We start from the raw sequence: 18974 nt of genomic DNA, 5'->3' as shown, positions 1-18974 counted from the left end.
TGCTAGAATAATGTTACACACTTTCTGTTAGAAAACATTTTTCTGGAGCTGCTTTTAGCTTTTCTTTAATTGATTCTTGTTGTGGCTTTTATATATTTTCATTATTCCTTTGGGATCTGCTCTGTTCTGCTTCATTCGAATTTGAATCATTATGACTGTGTGTGTGTGTGTGTAGGGGGAGAATGTTTTGACAGGCGACCAGTGGAAATAAGAAGAGGATGGTGAACTCCAATAAGTTACTGAGGCATCAAGATAAATTGCAGCATTTGTTTCTAATTTGCAACAAAAGTGCACATTAACAAAAACTTTAACAAAACTTGTTTTATTGAAAATTGAGATTTAAAGTCATAGGATCTGTCAGGAAGTTGTGGGACAAATCAAATTTGCGTTGATTTACTCACCAAAGATGAATATTTCTGGTTGCTTCGTCTTTGTTAATTTTTCTGCATTTGTGCTTCACTCCTGCCTCCATCCTGTATTGTTGCTACTATTAAATGCAGGTTGTTTTTTCCTAACTGAGTGACAGTCAGAACTGGCAGCAGCATCACTGTACAGGTAAATCCTCCTCTGTAGGAGTAACAACATCAGCAGAGTACTGATGCTGCTGTACAGCTGTTTCTGCAGAGCTTTTGTGGAGAGGGATTACTACAGCAGCTACCAGAGACCAAACACATGATGAGAGAACAAACAGAGAGGACACTTCCTTTACCATGCTTTTTGATTTGTGAATTAATTATCAATATTTTGTGTGTGTGTTTGTGTGTGTGTATGTAGGGGGAGATTTTGAAGGAGGTTAAGGAGTAGGGTTCCCCTTGTTCAACTTTACATGTTAAATGAATAAAATGTTTCTGAAAATCTAATTAAGAGTTGTTCCTCTGCTTATTGCATCTGCAAAAACCGAGGTTCACCTTGGTGTGTGGAATGTCCGAACCAGGTTGGAGGCCTCAAAGATGGAACCCGAACCCGTACGGGTCCCGGGTCGGGTCTCTGATTCTAGGATCCAGGTAGACCCATGAAGACCTCTGTCACAGACACCCACACACACGGTGCAGACATCATCCTGTCAAAGGAGAAAGACAAAACCTTGCTGGAATGGGACCCAGTGAGAGAGAGGTTGATCAGAGTACATCTCAGTTCAAAGTACTGCAAACTAACCATCCTGCAGTGCTGTGGACCAACAAATGAGACTGAAGAGGACAAAGACAACTGGTACGAACTCCAAAGCACCCAAACATGCTTGCTTCAGATAACTGGTCACTTGAGAGCCAAAGTGGGCTCTGACAACACCAACTACCAGAGAGCGATGGGCACCCAGGGGTGCAGAGAAAGAAACAACAATGGAAAACGGCTGATTGACTTGAGCATGAACAACAACCTTGTCATCAGCAGAAACATTTTCCCACACAAGGACATCCATAAGCTCAGGTGGAAGTCACACACATAAATAAATATTAATATAATTTTTTTAAGACCCCACTGAAGTTTGTTGCTTTCATAAACTAAATCACATTATTTTCCAAATCCTTGACAAAAGTTGAAAGCAACAGTGTCTTAAAGCTATGCAACATAATGACGATATATGAAGACATTTAGCCCCTCGTATGTTCTTTATGTTAGACTTTAGTCTGTTATATAGATTTATTGTATGTGTTGTAAGTTCTTCTAAGTTTATTTGAACCTGCTGCTCAGTTGTAGGCCTGTATGTTTGTAGTGGCTAATGCTTGTAGTTTGAATTTGATGCAATTAGAGAAACTACAAATGCATACCGGTCAGTCGTCCGTTATTTCAGAAACTTGGCTGGGTGGTTTTAGTTTATGGGAGGGATGGAAATTCATGATGGCTTTATTGGTTGTAATTTTTATGTAGGGCAAGTCACCACTTAGGAAGTCTCCGCCACTACAGATTTTCAGTTTTCGACTGAGAGACAAAAAAATCTGTAAAATCTGTTGTGTGTGAATTAATGCGTTGTCTTCTCTCCCTAGCCTATAGTTTCACTTTTAAATAACAACCTCAACTCTTCAATTCTGCCTAGTAACCCATGATGTAACAGTCTTTTCTGAATTTCTATTGACTGGAATTGAACTTTTGACCTTGAGGCTGACTGTGTAACGGTCTGCCGACCGGAGGGAAAGTTTCAACCAGTGGAAGATTTATTCATTACTTTAAACTGTAGTCTACTTCTTTATCAAAACAAGATGAAGGAGTTTATTTTGTTGCTGCTCTTCTGTCACGATGCATCTCCAGGTAAGATCACATTTAAAATCTTTCCTTTGAACATGAAGTTGTTATAACTGAAATTTGATTTAGTTACTGCGTAGGCTGACGTCACATTGAGATACTACAGCCTGTTGATTCTCACATCATTAATATTTAATCTGACAATGTCTCCACTTATCACCAGCATATTGAGACTATTTTGTGATTATAGATATTAATGTCAGCTTTGTCAACTTTCCTTCTATACTGATACTTATTGACATGATGTATTTAATATGATGAAATATTTTAATTAAATAACAGTTGTCAAAATAGCATGATGTGTTGACAATAATGACTCGTGAATTCCAGGTCATACATTTTTCCTAAAATTTATATGTTTGACAGTGTTTTGGAATGAAGTAACCTTAAATTTCTGACAAATTATAAATCCCTTTTTGATTCTGTGTTAATGAATACCAAGCCTTTACAAAATTAATGAAAACTGTCTGTACATTATTCAAGACACTGTTGTTTTATTAATTAATTTATTTGTCAAATACTCATCAAACAGAAATGTAAATTATCTTCTGTGCTCAGGGAAATTTCAACCGATCGTACATTGTTATTATAAAGATTTATTTAAAAAATGTAAATGAAAACCTGAGTTTCTTCTACATTAACTGTTTGTCCCTCAGTGACTCACTCCCTGAAGCTTTTCTACACTGCATCCTCTGGAGTCTCAAACTTCCCAGAGTTTGTGGCTTTTGGGTTGGTTGATGAAGTTCAGATCGGTCACTATGACAGCAACATCAAGAGAGTAGAACCCAAACAGGACTGGATGAACAAATTTATAGCAGATAATCCACAATACTGGAAGAAGCATACTGCTGATTGTGTGCGCTTCCAGCAGTTCCTCAAAGACAAACTTCAGACTCTGAAGCAGCGCTTCAACCAAACTGGAGGTTTGTTTGTTTCACTTTATTGTGCTGAAATGTATTTCATCCTGGTTTTATTGTAAAGTAACACAAACATGCAGCTTCCATCACACACACACACACACACACACACACACACACACACACACACACACAGATACGACAAATGGATGCTAGTCTGCTCTACTGATACAGCTGTAACTGGACACAAGCTGCTTCTGCTGGGTCCCATATGACAGTTAGCAGTATGTTTTAATAAACCTGCTGACAGGACAAGATGCTACATTTCTCATCCAGGTCACAGGTTGAAAAAGTTTAATAACCAACTCTACTGTGTCCATCCCACAATAAATATATAATAGAACTACAAAGTAGATTATATTAACTCTACTGTACTGACCACAGTGGGTTGATCCATGGCATAATAAATCTCCAGCAGTAGAAACACATTAGATGATAATTACTCTACTGACCACAGTGTGTTGATCCATCCCATAATAAATCTCCAGCAGTAGAAACACATTAGATGATAATAACTCTACTGACCACAGTGTGTTGGTCCGTTCCAGTAGGCGGCACCAAGCCAACATCTGCAGGTGGAAAAAGTTGTTGGTTGTATGGAATGATTGATGGATGGATGGACCAATCAGGACAGACAGACTGCCTCCCAGTCTCCATAATGGTCCTGCTGGTCTCTGCCTTATTCTGACCAGTTGTAGTAACACACTACTGAACAGACTCACTGTCCTGGCTGACCAGGTCTAGCCTAGTGACTAATCCTAGGCTGAAACTCTCCTTCAGTGGAAGCTTCTAGACCAGCCTCAGGACAGTCTAGTGAGCTTCTGTAGTTTCTCCTAGGAAGAGGATATTGTGGGACTGATCCACTGGCTGCAGGGTTTCAGTGGATGTGATGTTAACTCCAGGACCAGGTTCAATGTGTGTCTGCTAGTCAGGACTCCACCTCAGTGTGTGTGTGTGTGTGTGTCTGTGTGTGTGTGTGTGTGTGTGTGTGTGTTCCTGCAGCTCACATGAAGCCTCTACCTTCAACAGTGTAGATAAACTGTCTGTTGGTCTCTGTGGTAAAGAGAGGATACTGACTGTGTTAGGATCTCACTCTGTTTTACAGCAGTCTCTGCCTCTCTGTCTCTCTCTGAGCCGTCCACACTGTCCACATTATGTTTGGCTGTGAGCGGCTTCCATCCAGCCAGTAACAGCAGTAGGTGTAGATCCTCTGTTTTGGTGTCTGTGGATCAGTGTGTCTCTGTGGTGAAGATGTGATATCAACCACTGATAGCTGACTGTGCTAGGATCTCACTCTGGTTTACTTCAGTTTCTGTCTCTGTCTCTCTCTCAGGTGTCCACACCTTCCAGTGGATGTCTGGCTGTGAATGGGATGATGAGACTGGAGATTATGCTAATGGTTATGAACAGTTTGGTTATGATGGAGAAGACTTCATTGCATTGGACCTGAAGACACTGACATGGATCACTCCAACACCACAGGCTGTCATCACCAAACAGAACTTGGATAATGACAAAACTACATTAGCATACAGTAAGAACTACTTGTCCCATGTTTGCATTGATTGGCTGAAGAAGTATGTGGACTATGGGAAGAGCACTCTGCAGAGAACAGGTAGAGTCACATGACCTGATGTAGTTTCACAACAATGTTCATCTGTCTCTTCTGTTTCTAATGTACAGAAACATTACAGTGAATATGAACCAACATATAGAGACCCACTGTACATTTAACTGGAATGATTTTTGAGTTTATACATATCTGTTTCTGTCTTTCTGTCCCTCTCTCTTTCTCTCTCTCTCTCTTCTGTTTCTCTTACTCTCTCTCTCTCTCTCTCTCTCTCTCCAGAGCTTCCCTCTGTGTCTCTCCTCCAGAAGTCTCCCTCCTCTCCAGTCAGCTGCCACGCTACAGGTTTCTACCCTGACAGAGGCATGTTGTTCTGGAGGAGAGATGGAGAGGAGCTTCAGGACCTCATGGACCAGGGAGAGATCCTCCCCAACCACGATGGAACCTTCCAGATGAGCGTTCAGCTGAACGTTTCATCAGTCAAACCTGAAGACTGGGGGAAGTACGAGTGTGTGTTTCAGCTCTCTGGTGTCAAGGAGGACATCGCCACCAAACTGGACCCAGCAGTGATCAAGACCAACAACCCGGGTAAGACTGGGATCAGAGCTGATGGAGGAGGAGAGACACATTTAGTTTACTTCTTACACCTGACTTGCAGTGCATGAATGAATGAATGAATGTATCTGACAATATCATAAAATTACAGCTCTGCAAAGAAAACGACACTCACGCAAAGAGTGCCGTTCTTGTTCAACATCAATTATATGTAAATACAACAATACATTGATTTAAAAAAACAAAAAAACATTTTTTTTTATATTTAAAAAAAGATTTTATATATAGTATCTATTGCAAGTTCCAGCCTATGTTTTCTCATGCAGTGTAGTTTCTATGTACTGTATGGTGTTCCCTGATAGCTACATATTTTACTCCTCCTTGGGGGTAAATTTGGACTCAGTCTTGTTTACCATACCACCATTTGGGCAACCGGACAGTTTTTAACTCCATGAGAATATTATAATATAATATAATATATGATAAAGGCAATCAAATGTGCCGGTCGGTTCACTAAAACACATTAGGTGTCTCTCTTGATTCACATGACTCCTCTCTATACTTAAAATACTGAAGTGGAACAAAAACATAATCTGATCCATCCAGTGTTATGTGACAAAGTCTGAATGCTCTGTTTTGGTTCCATGTTCTCCTTCAGGGATCAATACTGCTCTTGTCATTGGAGTCGTTGCAGGACTGCTGCTCCTCCTGGCAATCTGCATCGCTGGAGTCTTCATCTGGAGAAGGAACAATAATGGTGAGGGACGAAGAGTTTTTTACACCTCCTCAAGCCATTTTTACTCCACTAGCGTAGTATACATGCTTATGACAGTCTTAATGTTATTGTTCCATAACATAACATATACATTTTATGTGTGGTGCTTCTGGTAATGCAAAGTCCATGAAATATAAATATTATCTTAAACGCACAGTATGTCATTTTCTGCTGCTAGGGGTCTCTCAATCAAAACAATAACAAAAGCGAGCCGAGCTGTTTGCTCAGCTTGTTCCTCTGATAACTTAAGATCCAGACATCTGATGACTAAAATCCTTCATCCGGTTAAAAGATATAGTTAAAAACGACCAAGATCTAAAAAGTGACGGTGACGTGATTTGAAACAGTAAGAAAGTAGTCGGCTGGAAATGTTTTAATGTTCGGCCATCCGGCCGTCAGCCCGTGTTTATGGAAGGGGATATGACGCGATTGACAGGAGACCAAATTAAACAGACCGTTATCTTGAATAAAATTACCTATTTCTCTGGGTTTGAACATTGTTTGAAACACTTGGGATAATGTAAGTACACAACTCAAAAAAGTATATAACATAGGTCTAGTCGTTTTTAGACATTTTAATGTGGAAATGTTACATATTATGCCTCTAACAAATACATTTAGTTGACATATCTAGTAATATGTAACCTCTTGTCTGTATTTCAGGGTTCAAACCTGCTAACAGTAAGTTTTCCTTTGATTGTTTTTTTGGCATCTACTGAACTGTAATGTGTAATATTTGGATCTGTCGCTTGCATGGTTTGAACTTATAAAGGACATGGCAGAAGGCCAGGCATTAGTAATCAATAACTAATCTCTCATGTTCAGCTCAGTTTCTTACTTTATTACTGTTCATTTCAAATTAAATTATTTTGTGTTTTTGTAGCTTCAGATACTCACAGATTTATAAGCAGGTGCTCTATCTTTACTAAATCATTGATTCCGTTGAGACAAAAAAACTATTTAGTATTGTAATTCACATCCACCTGCTGGTGAGGTCATTCTGATAAAGCATTTTCTCACTCAGTGTTACAATATAATTACAGAAAACAGTTCTGATGTCCAAAAAAGCAGATTACATCACTCTATATCGAAATGTTATGTTTTGGTCCAGAAATTAATATCCCATGCAATATAAAAGCACATATTCTGCACAGTGTGAACAATAATAAATTCAATATATCACCTTGTCTGTCTGTTAATCTGTTTTGACAGGCGACCTGTGGAGATAAAAAGAGGACGGTGAACTCCAATAAGTTACAGCGGCATCAAGATAAATTGCAGCAGGTGTTTCTAATTTGCAACAAAAGTGCACATTAACAAAAACTTGTTTGACTGAATATTGAGATTTAAAGTCATAGGATCTGTCAGAAAGTTTTTGGACAAATCACATTAGTCAAATTTGCATTGATGTACTCACCAAAGAAGAATACTTCTGGTTGTTTCTTCTTGGTTAATTTTTCTGCATTTGTGCTTCACTCCTGCCTCCATCCTGTATTGTTGCTACGATTAAATGCAGGTTGTTTTTTCCTAACTGAGAGAGCTGACAGACACAGCATTTTGGTTTGTCAATTCATGATCAATATCTTGTGCGTTTGAGTTTATAATTAGCTATGAATTGATCAATGATGTTCTTTTAAACTGGTGAGTTTATAAATCTCACAGAATGAGTTTGACTTTGGTTCAGTTCAGTTCTCCTGGATGCTGCTGTGGCTCAACGCTCTGCTCTGTCATTGTAAAGCCGTTCAAATCTCTATAATGGTATGGAAATGATCTCCAATCTGTACAGCTTTTTGAATGGGTATTAGAGCAAGAAGTTGTAATTTAGAAATAGTTTTTTAAGTTTTTCTATGTGAACTGCATTTTGTTCTTCATTAGGAAATTACAGCAGTCAGATATTGTGTGTAGATGTTTTAAAGAATAATGTTGAATTTGATTTAAAATCCAGTGTTGGTCAGTTCATGTGCTAGAACAATGTTACACACTTTAACATTTTTCTGGAGCTGCTTTTAGCTCTTTCAGCGATTCTTGTTGTGGCTTTTATATATTTGCATTATTCCTTTGGGATCTGCTGTGTTCTGCTTCATTCCAATTTGAATCGTTATGAGTGTGTGTGTGTGTGTGTGTGTGTATGTGTTTAGGGGGAGACTTTGGAGGAGGTTAAGGAATATGGCATCCCTTTTGTTTAATGAATGAATAAAATGTTTCTGAAAACCTGTTGATTCTCTATTTATTTGTTGTTTATTTGGGGATCATAGTTACTTGCTCTGCTGTCACTAACTGTCTCTGTTATGTTGAACAGCAATTAAGATTCCCAAATCAGTGACAGAACATGTGTGGCCTTGTTCAGGATATGAACAAAATGGTAGATAATTATAATACCATTGCCATCTGGTTCCTCTTGACTTTGCAACACCCTGTCTGAGGAGTTGAGACTTGCAAAATCAGTGTATGGATCAAGCATTTTTACAGACACACTTTGATATAATTTCCTACTCCATTATAATTGTTTTAGCCTGTTTCACTGTCACCTTACCCTGGTTTTAATCCCTACTTGGGATTTTTATTGCTCATCACATTGGCTTTGATTTGTTTTTTTTGTTTTTTTTTGGAAAGCACTTTGTAAGACTTTTGAAAAGCATCATATAAGTGAAGTCTATTGCAGCATAACGCACCTCATTTGCATCCACATTAAGAGTGATTGATGTCTCTGCCATCTCATGACAACAGAAGATGACATAAAATGGCAGCATGCACATGATCTCAGGAAAAACTGGTGTGAAAGTCTATGCATGCATGTGTTTGTTTGTAATTATGTGAGTGTATGCATGTGTGTTAATGATGTATATGTTACATCACCTTGATTTGTCATGTTAATATTTTATTACCTAGGTATGATGTTGTTAAAAGTTTTAATTTAAGAAGTTACATGACCTGAGTTACTAGATTTGTCGGTTGAACAGTAAGACATTGTACCACTGTAATGCATCCCTACTGCACACTGGCTGGAGATTTTAACCACTGGAGGGAGCGCTTCACCAGATTTAGGAATATCAGTGAAACCACATTTGCACTTATATGTTGATGTTTTGACCAGGACTGTTTTTCATCCCAGAATCGGGGTCTGTTAAGTCTTACATTACATTACAGTAGCTCTGAGCAGCATAGGCTAGCCTAGCATGAACCATGAAGCATGAAACAAAGTATACTTTCACTTTCGTTAAGCTCGTTGGATCCGTTCAGAGTCAGGTGACGCTGGACTGAGCCTTAATTGGTTCCTGTGTTCAAATGCGACTGATGCTATAGCCGCTCCTCCGCTTTCCTCTCAGCCACGCCCTGGTGCTGCACCGGGTACCATCTTTCTCGACAGCTGGCGCCAGTTGGTGATTCAAAGTTATTATGTTAATATCATTTTTTTTCCCTCTTCCAAGGCTGTAGATAGCAGTGACAATGAAGACCTTCCAGGCTCTGGTCCTCCTGGAAATACACGGCGCAGCGGCTAGTGAGTTACTTTTTAATTGGTTAATTCTAAAAACAAAAATAAATAACAAAACAGAGCCTTATCTGTTTAGCCTTTCTGTGTGCGTAAATCTAGGATTCGTTTGATAGGCTTTGATGTTTGGTTTCAGGGAAACGTTTCAGATTATAAAAAAAATGTTTAAAAATGGTGACTAAGTGTTAAAATTCATGTCTGTTTTCTAAAAGTTTACAAGTAGTCTATATAAATCCCGAACCCATAACCCATAAATCACTGTAATATTTATGGAAACATACAGTGTGTCTGTGGTAGCGTAGTACTCAATAGTGAGTTTATAATTACCTTTGTCCTAAGTTGTGGTTTTACCTACTATCGTATTATTATCGTAGTATTGATTTTTGGTTAGTAGGTTATCCTTCTAAAATAACTCATAGGATTGTTTTGCTTTTTACGGAGCCCCCAAAGTCCCGCAAGGTGATATTTTTTTCATCTTGTGTGCACAAGTTAATTTTATTGTGGGAACAAGTTATTATCTTGTGCGCACAAGATAATTAACTTGTTCCCACAAGATAAATATCTTGTCACAAAATAATAACTTGTTCGCACAAGGTAATAACTTGTGCGCACAAGATAAAAAAAATATCATCTTTAGGGGCTCAGTAGCTTTTTGCTTTTAAGCTTTAGCCTACAAACACAGTTCTATCTGCGTGTCCATGGTGATATAAAACAGGTTAAAACACAATCTCATAGTTATTCAGGCTTTAACCAGGCCAAACCAAAGGGACATTGGATTGATGAGAAATGCTCCAAGTTTGCTGGACTTTGGAGTTTGTTCCAACAAATGTTGTGTTAGTGACACAAATGTGTCCACAAATTGTCCCAAAAACCTTGTTGTTGAAAATGACACATCCTCCTTTTTTACAGCACGTAGCCCATTGGGGCTGCAGGGAGAGAAGTTGATCTCAAACTGAATGTTTTGCTTGGATTTGTGAAACTTTCATCTGTATCCAAAAAATCACACGTACTAGACCTTAATAAAATAACTTTGGCATGCCATGTTTGTTTTGGACTTTCTTACCCAGGGCGACTTGCAGGAAAGCAGCTGAATAAATTTATATTGCATCAGCAAATTCACATTAGAAATTACAAATACAAAGGAGTGCAAGGGCCCAGAAAACAATTGTTGCAAATATTACTATGTTTATCTAAAATATTTATGTATAAGAGTATTTCGTAAAGAAAACACCATGAAAACACTTGGTAAACACCAGGCAGAAAGAGCCTAAGCCATACAATATCATAAACTGTAAATATCTATAAACCTCCATTTCCTAGTCCATGATAAAGGTTGGCCTGTCTGTTGCAATGTCAGCAATAGTAAAGATTTATTCTGTATCTGAGTTATGAGTGAGTGGCTAGATTTTCAGGTCTTATGTACTGCACTGTATTAGCAGGCACCTCATTTATATTTTTTTAACATGGCACCATGCTTGTGTTTGGAGTTTATTACTAATGACCTCAGTATAACCTGTTTTTAAAAAGAGTGACACTGTTTTCTTATGCCACAGTTATACATTCGCTGCAGTACTTCTACACTGCCACATCGGGAATACCAGGATTCCCAGAGTTTGTCAGTCTGGAAATGTTGGATGACATGCAGATGGATTATTACGATAGTAACATCAGGGAAGTGATCCCCAAGCAGAACTGGACGGCTGAGGGAGCTGAGTGCAGGAAGCAACAGACTGAGGCCTTATCTGGTGCTGAGCAGGTCTTCAAAAAAAACATTGATGTTGCCAAGCAGCGTTTCAATCAGACTGGAGGTGAGTAGTTCACTGTCATTATGAAAACCGTTTATACAGGGTGTGATGTAGGATATACTAACTAATGGACACACACACACACACACACAGACATATACGCACACACACACACACACACACCTTCATAGAGACCTTCAAGTGTCTCTCCTGCTGTCTCTCGGTGCGTTTCATTAGTCGTTTCAACCGGCCCTCGCTGACTTCCCCTCGGCACTTCCGCTCGGGGAATCCCCGCCGCCATCTTAAGTGTCATTCTATTACTCTGATAACACCAGTGAACTTTCTGAGATCGACCCTTCAAGGGCCGAGGGAGCGAGTCAACAATGATGTAGACTTCACAAGCGCATCTTTCCCAGGATGCATTGTGATCGCCCGTCAATTCCAGTGCACGAACAGGTGATATATATAAATGTAAACAAACAATATTTAGAAGAGTTAGACATATTTGTGAAATGAACTCATCTGCAATATTTTATTACTCATTGTTCTGTGTAATTTTTATTATTTTTGTTAATTATTAGGCCTGCTTAAGGGCAAGTGCATTCCATTTCAAATATTCTGCTCCCCCTCGGACCCCGCCCCCCTGCTCTGCAAGTGGCCACTCGTGTGACGTACGGTGCTACGTATTACCAAGTGCCGAGGGGAAGAGAAGGACGGTCTGTTAAATGACCAATGAAACGCAGCTTCTGACTGACCCAAGGCTCCTCACCCACTTCCTGTTTATATCTGTGACATCATCCATCAGCAGTGTTTTATTCACACAGATTCAGCTGTTTGATACTGAGGGTTTTCTTCATTCACACACCTGACTGAAACACACAGTCAGAATCAACACACATATTACTAAGACTGAGACTACTGGATGCTAGTCTGCTGTACTGATACAGTGTTTCTGTCCATCCCATAATAACCAACAGAGATTATTAACAGTTTATCAACAGTTTCACAACACACAGCTGATAGAATAACATTACTGCCTGGTTTCTCAAACTACGGAGCAGGACTGCTGACAGGACAAGATGTTAAATTTCTCATCCAGGTCACAGGTTGAAAAAGTTTAACACCCAACTCTACTGTGTCCATCCCATAATAAATATATAGTAGAACTACAGATTAGATTAGATGATAATAACTCTACTGACCACAGTGTGTTCATCTCATAATAAATCTCCAGCAGTAGAAACACATTAGATGTTAATAACTCTACTGACCACAGTGTGTTGGTCCATCCCATAATAAATCTCCAGCAGTAGAAACACATTAGATGATAATAACTCTACTGACCACAGTGTGTTGGTCCGTCCCAGTAGGCGGCACCAAGCCAACATCTGCAGGTGGAAAAAGTTGTTGGTTGTATGGAATGATTGATGGATGGATGGACCAATCAGGACAGACAGACTGCCTCCCAGTCTCCATAATGGTCCTGCTGGTCTCTGCCTTATTCTGACCAGTTGTAGTAACACACTACTGAACAGACTCACTGTCCTGGCTGACCAGGTCTAGCCTAGTGACTAATCCTAGGCTGAAACTCTCCTTCAGTGGAAGCTTCTAGACCAGCCTCAGGACAGTCTAGTGAGCTTCTGTAGTTTCTCCTAGGAAGAGGATATTGTGGGACTGATCCACTGGCTGCAGGGTTTCAGTGGATGTGGACCAGGACCAGGTTCAGTATGTGTCTGCTAGTCAGGACTCCACCTCAGTGTGTGTGTGTGTGTGTGTGTGTGTGTGTGTGTTCCTGCAGCTCACATGAAGCCACTACCGTCAACAGTGTAGATAAAATGTCTGTTGGTCTCTGTGGTAAAGAGAGGATACTGACTGTGTTAGGATCTCACTCTGTTTTACAGCAGTCTCTGCCTCTCTGTCTCTCTCTGAGCCGTCCACACTGTCCACATTATGTTTGGCTGTGAGTGGCTTCCATCCAGCCAGTAACAGCAGTAGGTGTAGATCCTCTGTTTTGGTGTCTGTGGATCAGTGTGTCTCTGTGGTAAAGATGTGATATCAACCACTGATAGCTGACTGTGCTAGGATCTCACTCTGGTTTACTTCAGTCTCTGTCTCTGTCTCTCTCTCAGGTGTCCACGTTGCCCAGGTGATGTTTGGCTGTGAATGGGATGATGAGACTGGAGAAGTTAATGGTTATGAACAGCAAGGATATGATGGAGAAGACTTCATAGTATTGGACCTGAAGACACTGACATGGATCGCTCCAGTACCACAGGCTGTCATCACCAAACACAAGTGGGATAATAACAAAGCTAGATTAGCCCAAAAGAAGAACTACTTGTCCCAGATTTGCATTGAAGAGCTGAAGAAGTATTTGGACAATGGGAAGAGCACTCTGCAGAGAACAGGTAGAGTCACATGACCTGATGTAGTTTCATGGACATAACAATGTTCATCTGCCTCTTCTGTTTCTAATGTACAGAAACATTACAGTGAATATGAACCAACGTATAGAGACACACTGTACACCCTCTCTCCTTTTCTTTTTTCTCTCTCTTTCCCTCTCTCTTCCTTTCTGTACCTCTCTCTCTCCTCTTTCTCTTTGTCTCTCTGTCTTTGTCTCCATCTCCCCCTTTCCCTCCCTCTCTCTCCCTCCCCCGTTTCTGTCTTTCTATCTGTCTGTCTGTCTGTCTCTATCTCTCTCTCCCTCCCCTTCTCTATTCCGTCTCTGTTCCTCTTTCTTTCTCCTCCCCCTCCTTGTCTCCCCCCCTCACGATCTCTCCATATTGCTCCCCTTCTCTCTCCCCAATGTCCCTCTCTTTCTTTCTCTTTTCCTCTCCCCCTCTCTGCCTATCTCCCACTCTCTCTCTTACTCCCTCCCTTCCTCCCCGCCGCCTTCTCTGTCTCTCCCTCTCTCTCTCTCTCCCTCCAGTTCTTCCCTCTGTGTCTCTCCTCCAGAAGTTTCCCTCCTCTCCAGTCAGCTGCCACGCTACAGGTTTCTACCCTGACAGATTCATGTTGTTCTGGAGGAGAGATGGAGAGGAGGTTCAGGACCTTCAGGACCACGGAGAGACCCTCCCCAACCACGATGGAACCTTCCAGACGAGCGTTCAGCTGAACGTTTCATCAGTCAAACCTGAAGACTGGGGGAAGTACGAGTGTGTGTTTCAGATCTCTGGTGTCAAGGAGGACATCGTCACCAAACTGGACCGAGCAGAGATCAAGACCAACCGGGGTAAAAGCTTGGATATGCTTCTTCAGAACTGCTTCTGAGAACCGCCCGAAACAAACTTCTGAAAGCCCTGAACCTTCATGGTTTTTCAGAACAAAAGGATATGTAGGAGGAGCTGCAGGCTGTCCGTCAAACAAGGGGGAGGAGTAGTAAACAGGAACTAGTCATAGGTCAGAGGTGAAAGCATGTGCTTCCTGTTGTCTGTTCAAAGAAATGGCAGCGGGCTTGTTTACCATGTCACAGGTTTATTTGTGGCGCTCCGCCACAATATCAGCACAAGCCACAAAATCAAAAGTTGGTCAGTATATAGAAATTGATCTAAAGCGATCTGTACCGCTGCACGTCACGTTATGCTCTCTGTCGCACCAGAGACTGATCCCGCCAGCGCTCACACTGCTGCTGCTTGTAAACTCACCACACACACACACACACACTTAATTTCCCATTTGGCAGACGCTTTTATCCAAAGCAACGTACATATGAGATTTCTATGATCATTCAATAATTTCTATAATAACGGCACCTGTAGTGTTTCTATAATAATTAAGTTATTTCTAGAATAAAAGCTGCCTATAAGTTTCTATAATCAATCAGTCATTTCTTTAATAATTGCCACCTACAGTGTTTCTATAATCAGTCATTTTTATAATAATTGCCAAAAAAAAGCCAAAGCACAGCCATTATGCACTGGCACCGCCATATATTGTGAGCCATAATGGCCTGATTGATCACACCAGTAGGTCTGATTTATGATCTGATGTGCATTATTCTTATTCCCACATTACTGTACAATATGGTGACAATATGGAAACCTATTTACTACTACTATACTATTACTATTTTACTCTTACTAGAAATCACACTTGCAGAAAAAGGATGTTAATGCACACATCTATAAATATTTAACTCTGTTGAGACCTAATAGGCTACTATGGTGCGCTTAAGGCTCAAAATAAAATGTTGCACAAATTCCCTCTTTCATGTTATCCTGCTCTTTGCTGCTCTTATCCTCTCTTTTAGCTATATCACACTCACCTCAACTGACTCAGAAAGTGTACATACGCTTGCTTGGAGGTAGGAACATTCTCATGGCATTCTCCTAATCTCCTAAAGTGTGTGTCTCAAATATGACATATATGGACATATGGATAGTATTCTTTGGGGAAAGAATAAGACTTGTATGATGAGGTTTGCACTTGTTTTGTTTTTTTCATTTTCATACCTCCTTGTGTAAAATATCACCAGGCAAAAATGCATTCCAAAAATATCCCCCTCTCACAAATCGCACCCTGCCGCCGCATATAGCATTTCTAATATCATTCAGTCATTTCCTATAATGACTGCGCCTACAGTGTTTCTATAAAAACTCAGTCCTCACTCCTGTAGTAACTGCTATAGTGTTTTTCTCCTGGACCGCTGTAAGACAAAATTATCGGTGGAAACACTAGATAAACACCCCAGCCTGCTGTCTCCCCCCAGGAGGTGAAAGCTTGGTCTACACAGCAGCTTAGCGTTAGTTGTTTAGTGGAGAAGCTACAGGCAGAAATTTGCGGCTCCCTCCAGTCCCAGCCCCCTTCACACCTCTTTACATCTGGCCTCCCTCGCTGCAGAGGGGGGCGGCGTGTTCAGGCGTTTCTGTTTTCGGAGAGTCACATTTCCGAACTGCATCGCATCGTTTCTCTCCTTGTTGTGGTTTTGTTGTCATTTTAGTTTCTGTCATCCAGTTCAGTTTGGTTTTTGTCAGTCATATTGATACTGTTTTTTTGCTTCTTTTGAGATCATACGTTTCCGTGAGAAGTTTTTGTCAGTGTTATATATCCAAATGAACAGATTAAATTAAACTTTTGTAAAGATTTTATATATGGTATCTGTTGCAAGTTCCAGCCTATGTTTCTATGCACTGTATGGTGTTCCAATCAGACTTTTAACTCCATGAGAATATTGAAGGCAACCAAACATGCCGGTGGGTTCTCTAAAATAGATTAGGTGTCTCTCTTTGTCTGTCTGATTCACATGACATGACTCCATACTTAAAATATTAAATGGAAAAAACAGACATAATCTGATCCATCCAGTGTTATGTGACAAAGTCTGAATGCTCTGTTTTGGTTCCAGGTTCTCCTTCAGGGATCAATACTGCTCTTGTCATTCGAGTCATTGCAGGACTGCTGCTCCTCCTGGCAATCTGCATCGCTGGAGTCTTAATCTGGAGAAGGAACAATAATGGTGAGGGACGAAGAGTTTTTTACTCCACTAGCATAGGATTTAACATACATGCTTGTGACAGTCTTAGTGTTATTGTTCCATAACTTCATATATATTTTATGTGTGGTGCTTCTGATAATGCAAAGTCCTTAAAATGTAAATATTATCATAACAAATACATTTAATTGACATACCTAGAAATAGAGATGCACATACATGTAACATAGTCTTGTGTTTCCTTTCATTAATCTTCATTTGTAATCTGTCATTGAGTAATAATGTAACCTCTTGTCTGTATTTCAGGCTTCCAACCTGCTAACAGTAAGTTTTTCCTTTGTTTTCTTGGCATCTACTGTACTGTAATGTGTAATATTTGGATCTGTTGCTTGCATTATTTGTACTTAAAAGACAAGAGGACCAGGTATTAGTAATCAATCACTAATCTCTCATGTCAAGATCTGTTTCTTACTTTATTCATTTCAAATTAAATTATTTTACTTTGTTGCCTTTTTCTAGCTGCGGAGACTTCGTCCAGAGAAGTTGTATCTCCTAACTGATCACAGTGAGTACTTCATCATGTAAACTACTCTGTGCAGATGTGCATAACTGCTGTACTGGCAAAATACTCACAGATAAGTAAGCAGGTGTTCTATTGTAGCATTTCACCTTGTCTGTCTGTTAATCTGTTTTGACAGGCGACCAGTGGAAATAAGAAGAGGATGGTGAACTCCAATAAGTTACTGAGGCATCAAGATAAATTGCAGCATTTGTTTCTAATTTGCAACAAAAGTGCACATAACAAAACTTGTTTTATTGAATATTGAGATTTAAAGTCATAGGATCTGTCAGAAAGTTGTGGGACAAATCAAATTGTTCAAATTTGCTCACCAAAGATGAATATTTCTGGTTGCTTCTTCTTCTTGCTTCTTCTTGGTTCATTTTTCTGCATTTGTGCTTCACTCCTGCCTCCATACTGTATTGTTGCTACTATTAAATGCAGGTTGTTTTTTCCTAACTGAGTGCCAGTCAGAACTGGCAGCAGCATCACTGTACAGGTAAATCCTCCTCTGTAGGAGTAACAACATCAGCAGAGAACTGATGCTGCTGTACAGCTGTTTCTGCAGAGCTTTTGTGGAGAGGGATTACTACAGCAGCTACCAGAGACCAAACACATGATGAGAGAACAAACAGAGAGGACACTTCCTTTACCATGCTGACAGACAGCATTTTGGTTTGTCAATTCATGAAAGATATCTTGTGTGTGTGTGTGTGTGTGTTTGTGTGTGTGTATGTAGGGGGAGATTTTGAAGGAGGTTAAGGAGTATGGTTCCCCTTGTTCAACTTTACATTGTTGAATGAATAAAATGTTTCTGAAAATCTAATTAAGAGTTGTTCCTCCGCTTATTGCATCTGCAAAAACCGAGGTTCACCTTGGTGAGAGGAATGTCTGAACCATGTTGGAGGCCTCAAAGACGGAACAAGTCCTCAGTGGGATGAAGAGGCATCACCTGGACCTCCTGGGGATAAGTGAATGTCGCTGGACTTGCTTTACGATGGATCCATCATCCTCCATTCAGGTCACAGACACCCCCACACACACGGTGCAGACATCATCCTGTCAAAGGACAAAGACAAAACCTTGCTGCAATGGGACCCAGTGAGAGAGAGGTTGATCAGAGTACATCTCAGTTCAAAGTACTGCAAACTAACCATCCTGCAGTGCTGTGCACCAACAAATGAGGCTGAAGAGGACAAAGACAACGAACTCCAAAGCACCCCAACACAACATGCTTCAGATAACTGGAGACTTGAGAGCCAAAGTGGGCTCTGACAACACCAACTACCAGAGAGCAATGGGCACCCAGGGGTGCAGAGAAAGAAACAACAATGGAAAACGGCTGATTGACTTGAGCATGAACAACCTTGTCATCAGCAGAAACATTTTCCTACACAAGGACATCCATAAGCTCAGGTGGAAGTCACACACATAAATAAATGTTGTTTTTTAAGACCCCTCTTACGTTTGTTGCTTTCATAAACTAAATCACATTATTTTCCAAATCCTTGACAAAAGTTGAAAGCAACTATGTCCCAAAGCTATGGGACATAATGACGATATATGAAGACATTTAGCCCCTCGTATGTACTTTATGTTAGACTTTGGTCTGTTATATAGATTTATTGTATGTGTTGTAAGTTCTTCTAAGTTGTATTTGAACCTACTGCTCAGTTGTAGGCCTGTATGTTTGT

At 40.2% G+C, this 18974-nt stretch overlaps 2 protein-coding genes across 2 annotated transcripts; both read left to right on the top strand.

Moving 5' to 3' along the window:
* The first annotated feature begins 2116 nt into the window (after positions 1–2116).
* On the top strand, positions 2117–7380 carry LOC139659392 (major histocompatibility complex class I-related gene protein-like). The gene is made up of 7 exons (XM_071537645.1): positions 2117–2244; positions 2895–3161; positions 4489–4770; positions 5005–5338; positions 5931–6034; positions 6716–6733; positions 7265–7380. The coding sequence occupies exons 1-7, from the start codon at positions 2196–2198 to the stop codon at positions 7279–7281; spliced, it is 1071 nt and encodes a 356-aa protein (XP_071393746.1). The 5' UTR covers positions 2117–2195; the 3' UTR covers positions 7282–7380.
* A 2119-nt stretch (positions 7381–9499) lies between these two features.
* On the top strand, positions 9500–17602 carry LOC139659391 (major histocompatibility complex class I-related gene protein-like). The gene is made up of 8 exons (XM_071537644.1): positions 9500–9551; positions 11096–11350; positions 13417–13695; positions 14220–14522; positions 16635–16745; positions 17028–17045; positions 17241–17286; positions 17420–17602. The coding sequence occupies exons 1-7, from the start codon at positions 9500–9502 to the stop codon at positions 17279–17281; spliced, it is 1059 nt and encodes a 352-aa protein (XP_071393745.1). The 3' UTR covers positions 17282–17286; positions 17420–17602.
* Positions 17603–18974: the final 1372 nt, after the last annotated feature.

This window comes from Centroberyx affinis, unplaced genomic scaffold (assembly GCF_046629955.1).
Source record: "Centroberyx affinis isolate AG114_WGS23_722 - 3 ecotype Tasmania unplaced genomic scaffold, CSIRO-AGI_Caff_v1 ptg003083l_1, whole genome shotgun sequence".
NCBI lineage: Eukaryota > Metazoa > Chordata > Actinopteri > Beryciformes > Berycidae > Centroberyx > Centroberyx affinis.
This window is presented reverse-complemented; position numbering and strand designations above follow the sequence as displayed.

Bases quoted from the DNA above. Each gene is read 5' to 3' on its own strand.
- LOC139659392 (XM_071537645.1), top strand. From the start codon at position 2,196: ATGAAGGAGTTTATTTTGTTGCTGCTCTTCTGTCACGATGCATCTCCA. The intron at 2,245-2,894 runs GTAAGATCACAT...TTTGTCCCTCAG, and splicing joins CTGTCACGATGCATCTCCAG to TGACTCACTCCCTGAAGCTT. The intron at 3,162-4,488 runs GTTTGTTTGTTT...TCTCTCTCTCAG, and splicing joins GCGCTTCAACCAAACTGGAG to GTGTCCACACCTTCCAGTGG.
- LOC139659391 (XM_071537644.1), top strand. From the start codon at position 9,500: ATGAAGACCTTCCAGGCTCTGGTCCTCCTGGAAATACACGGCGCAGCG. The intron at 11,351-13,416 runs GTGAGTAGTTCA...TCTCTCTCTCAG, and splicing joins GCGTTTCAATCAGACTGGAG to GTGTCCACGTTGCCCAGGTG. The intron at 13,696-14,219 runs GTAGAGTCACAT...CTCTCCCTCCAG, and splicing joins GAGCACTCTGCAGAGAACAG to TTCTTCCCTCTGTGTCTCTC.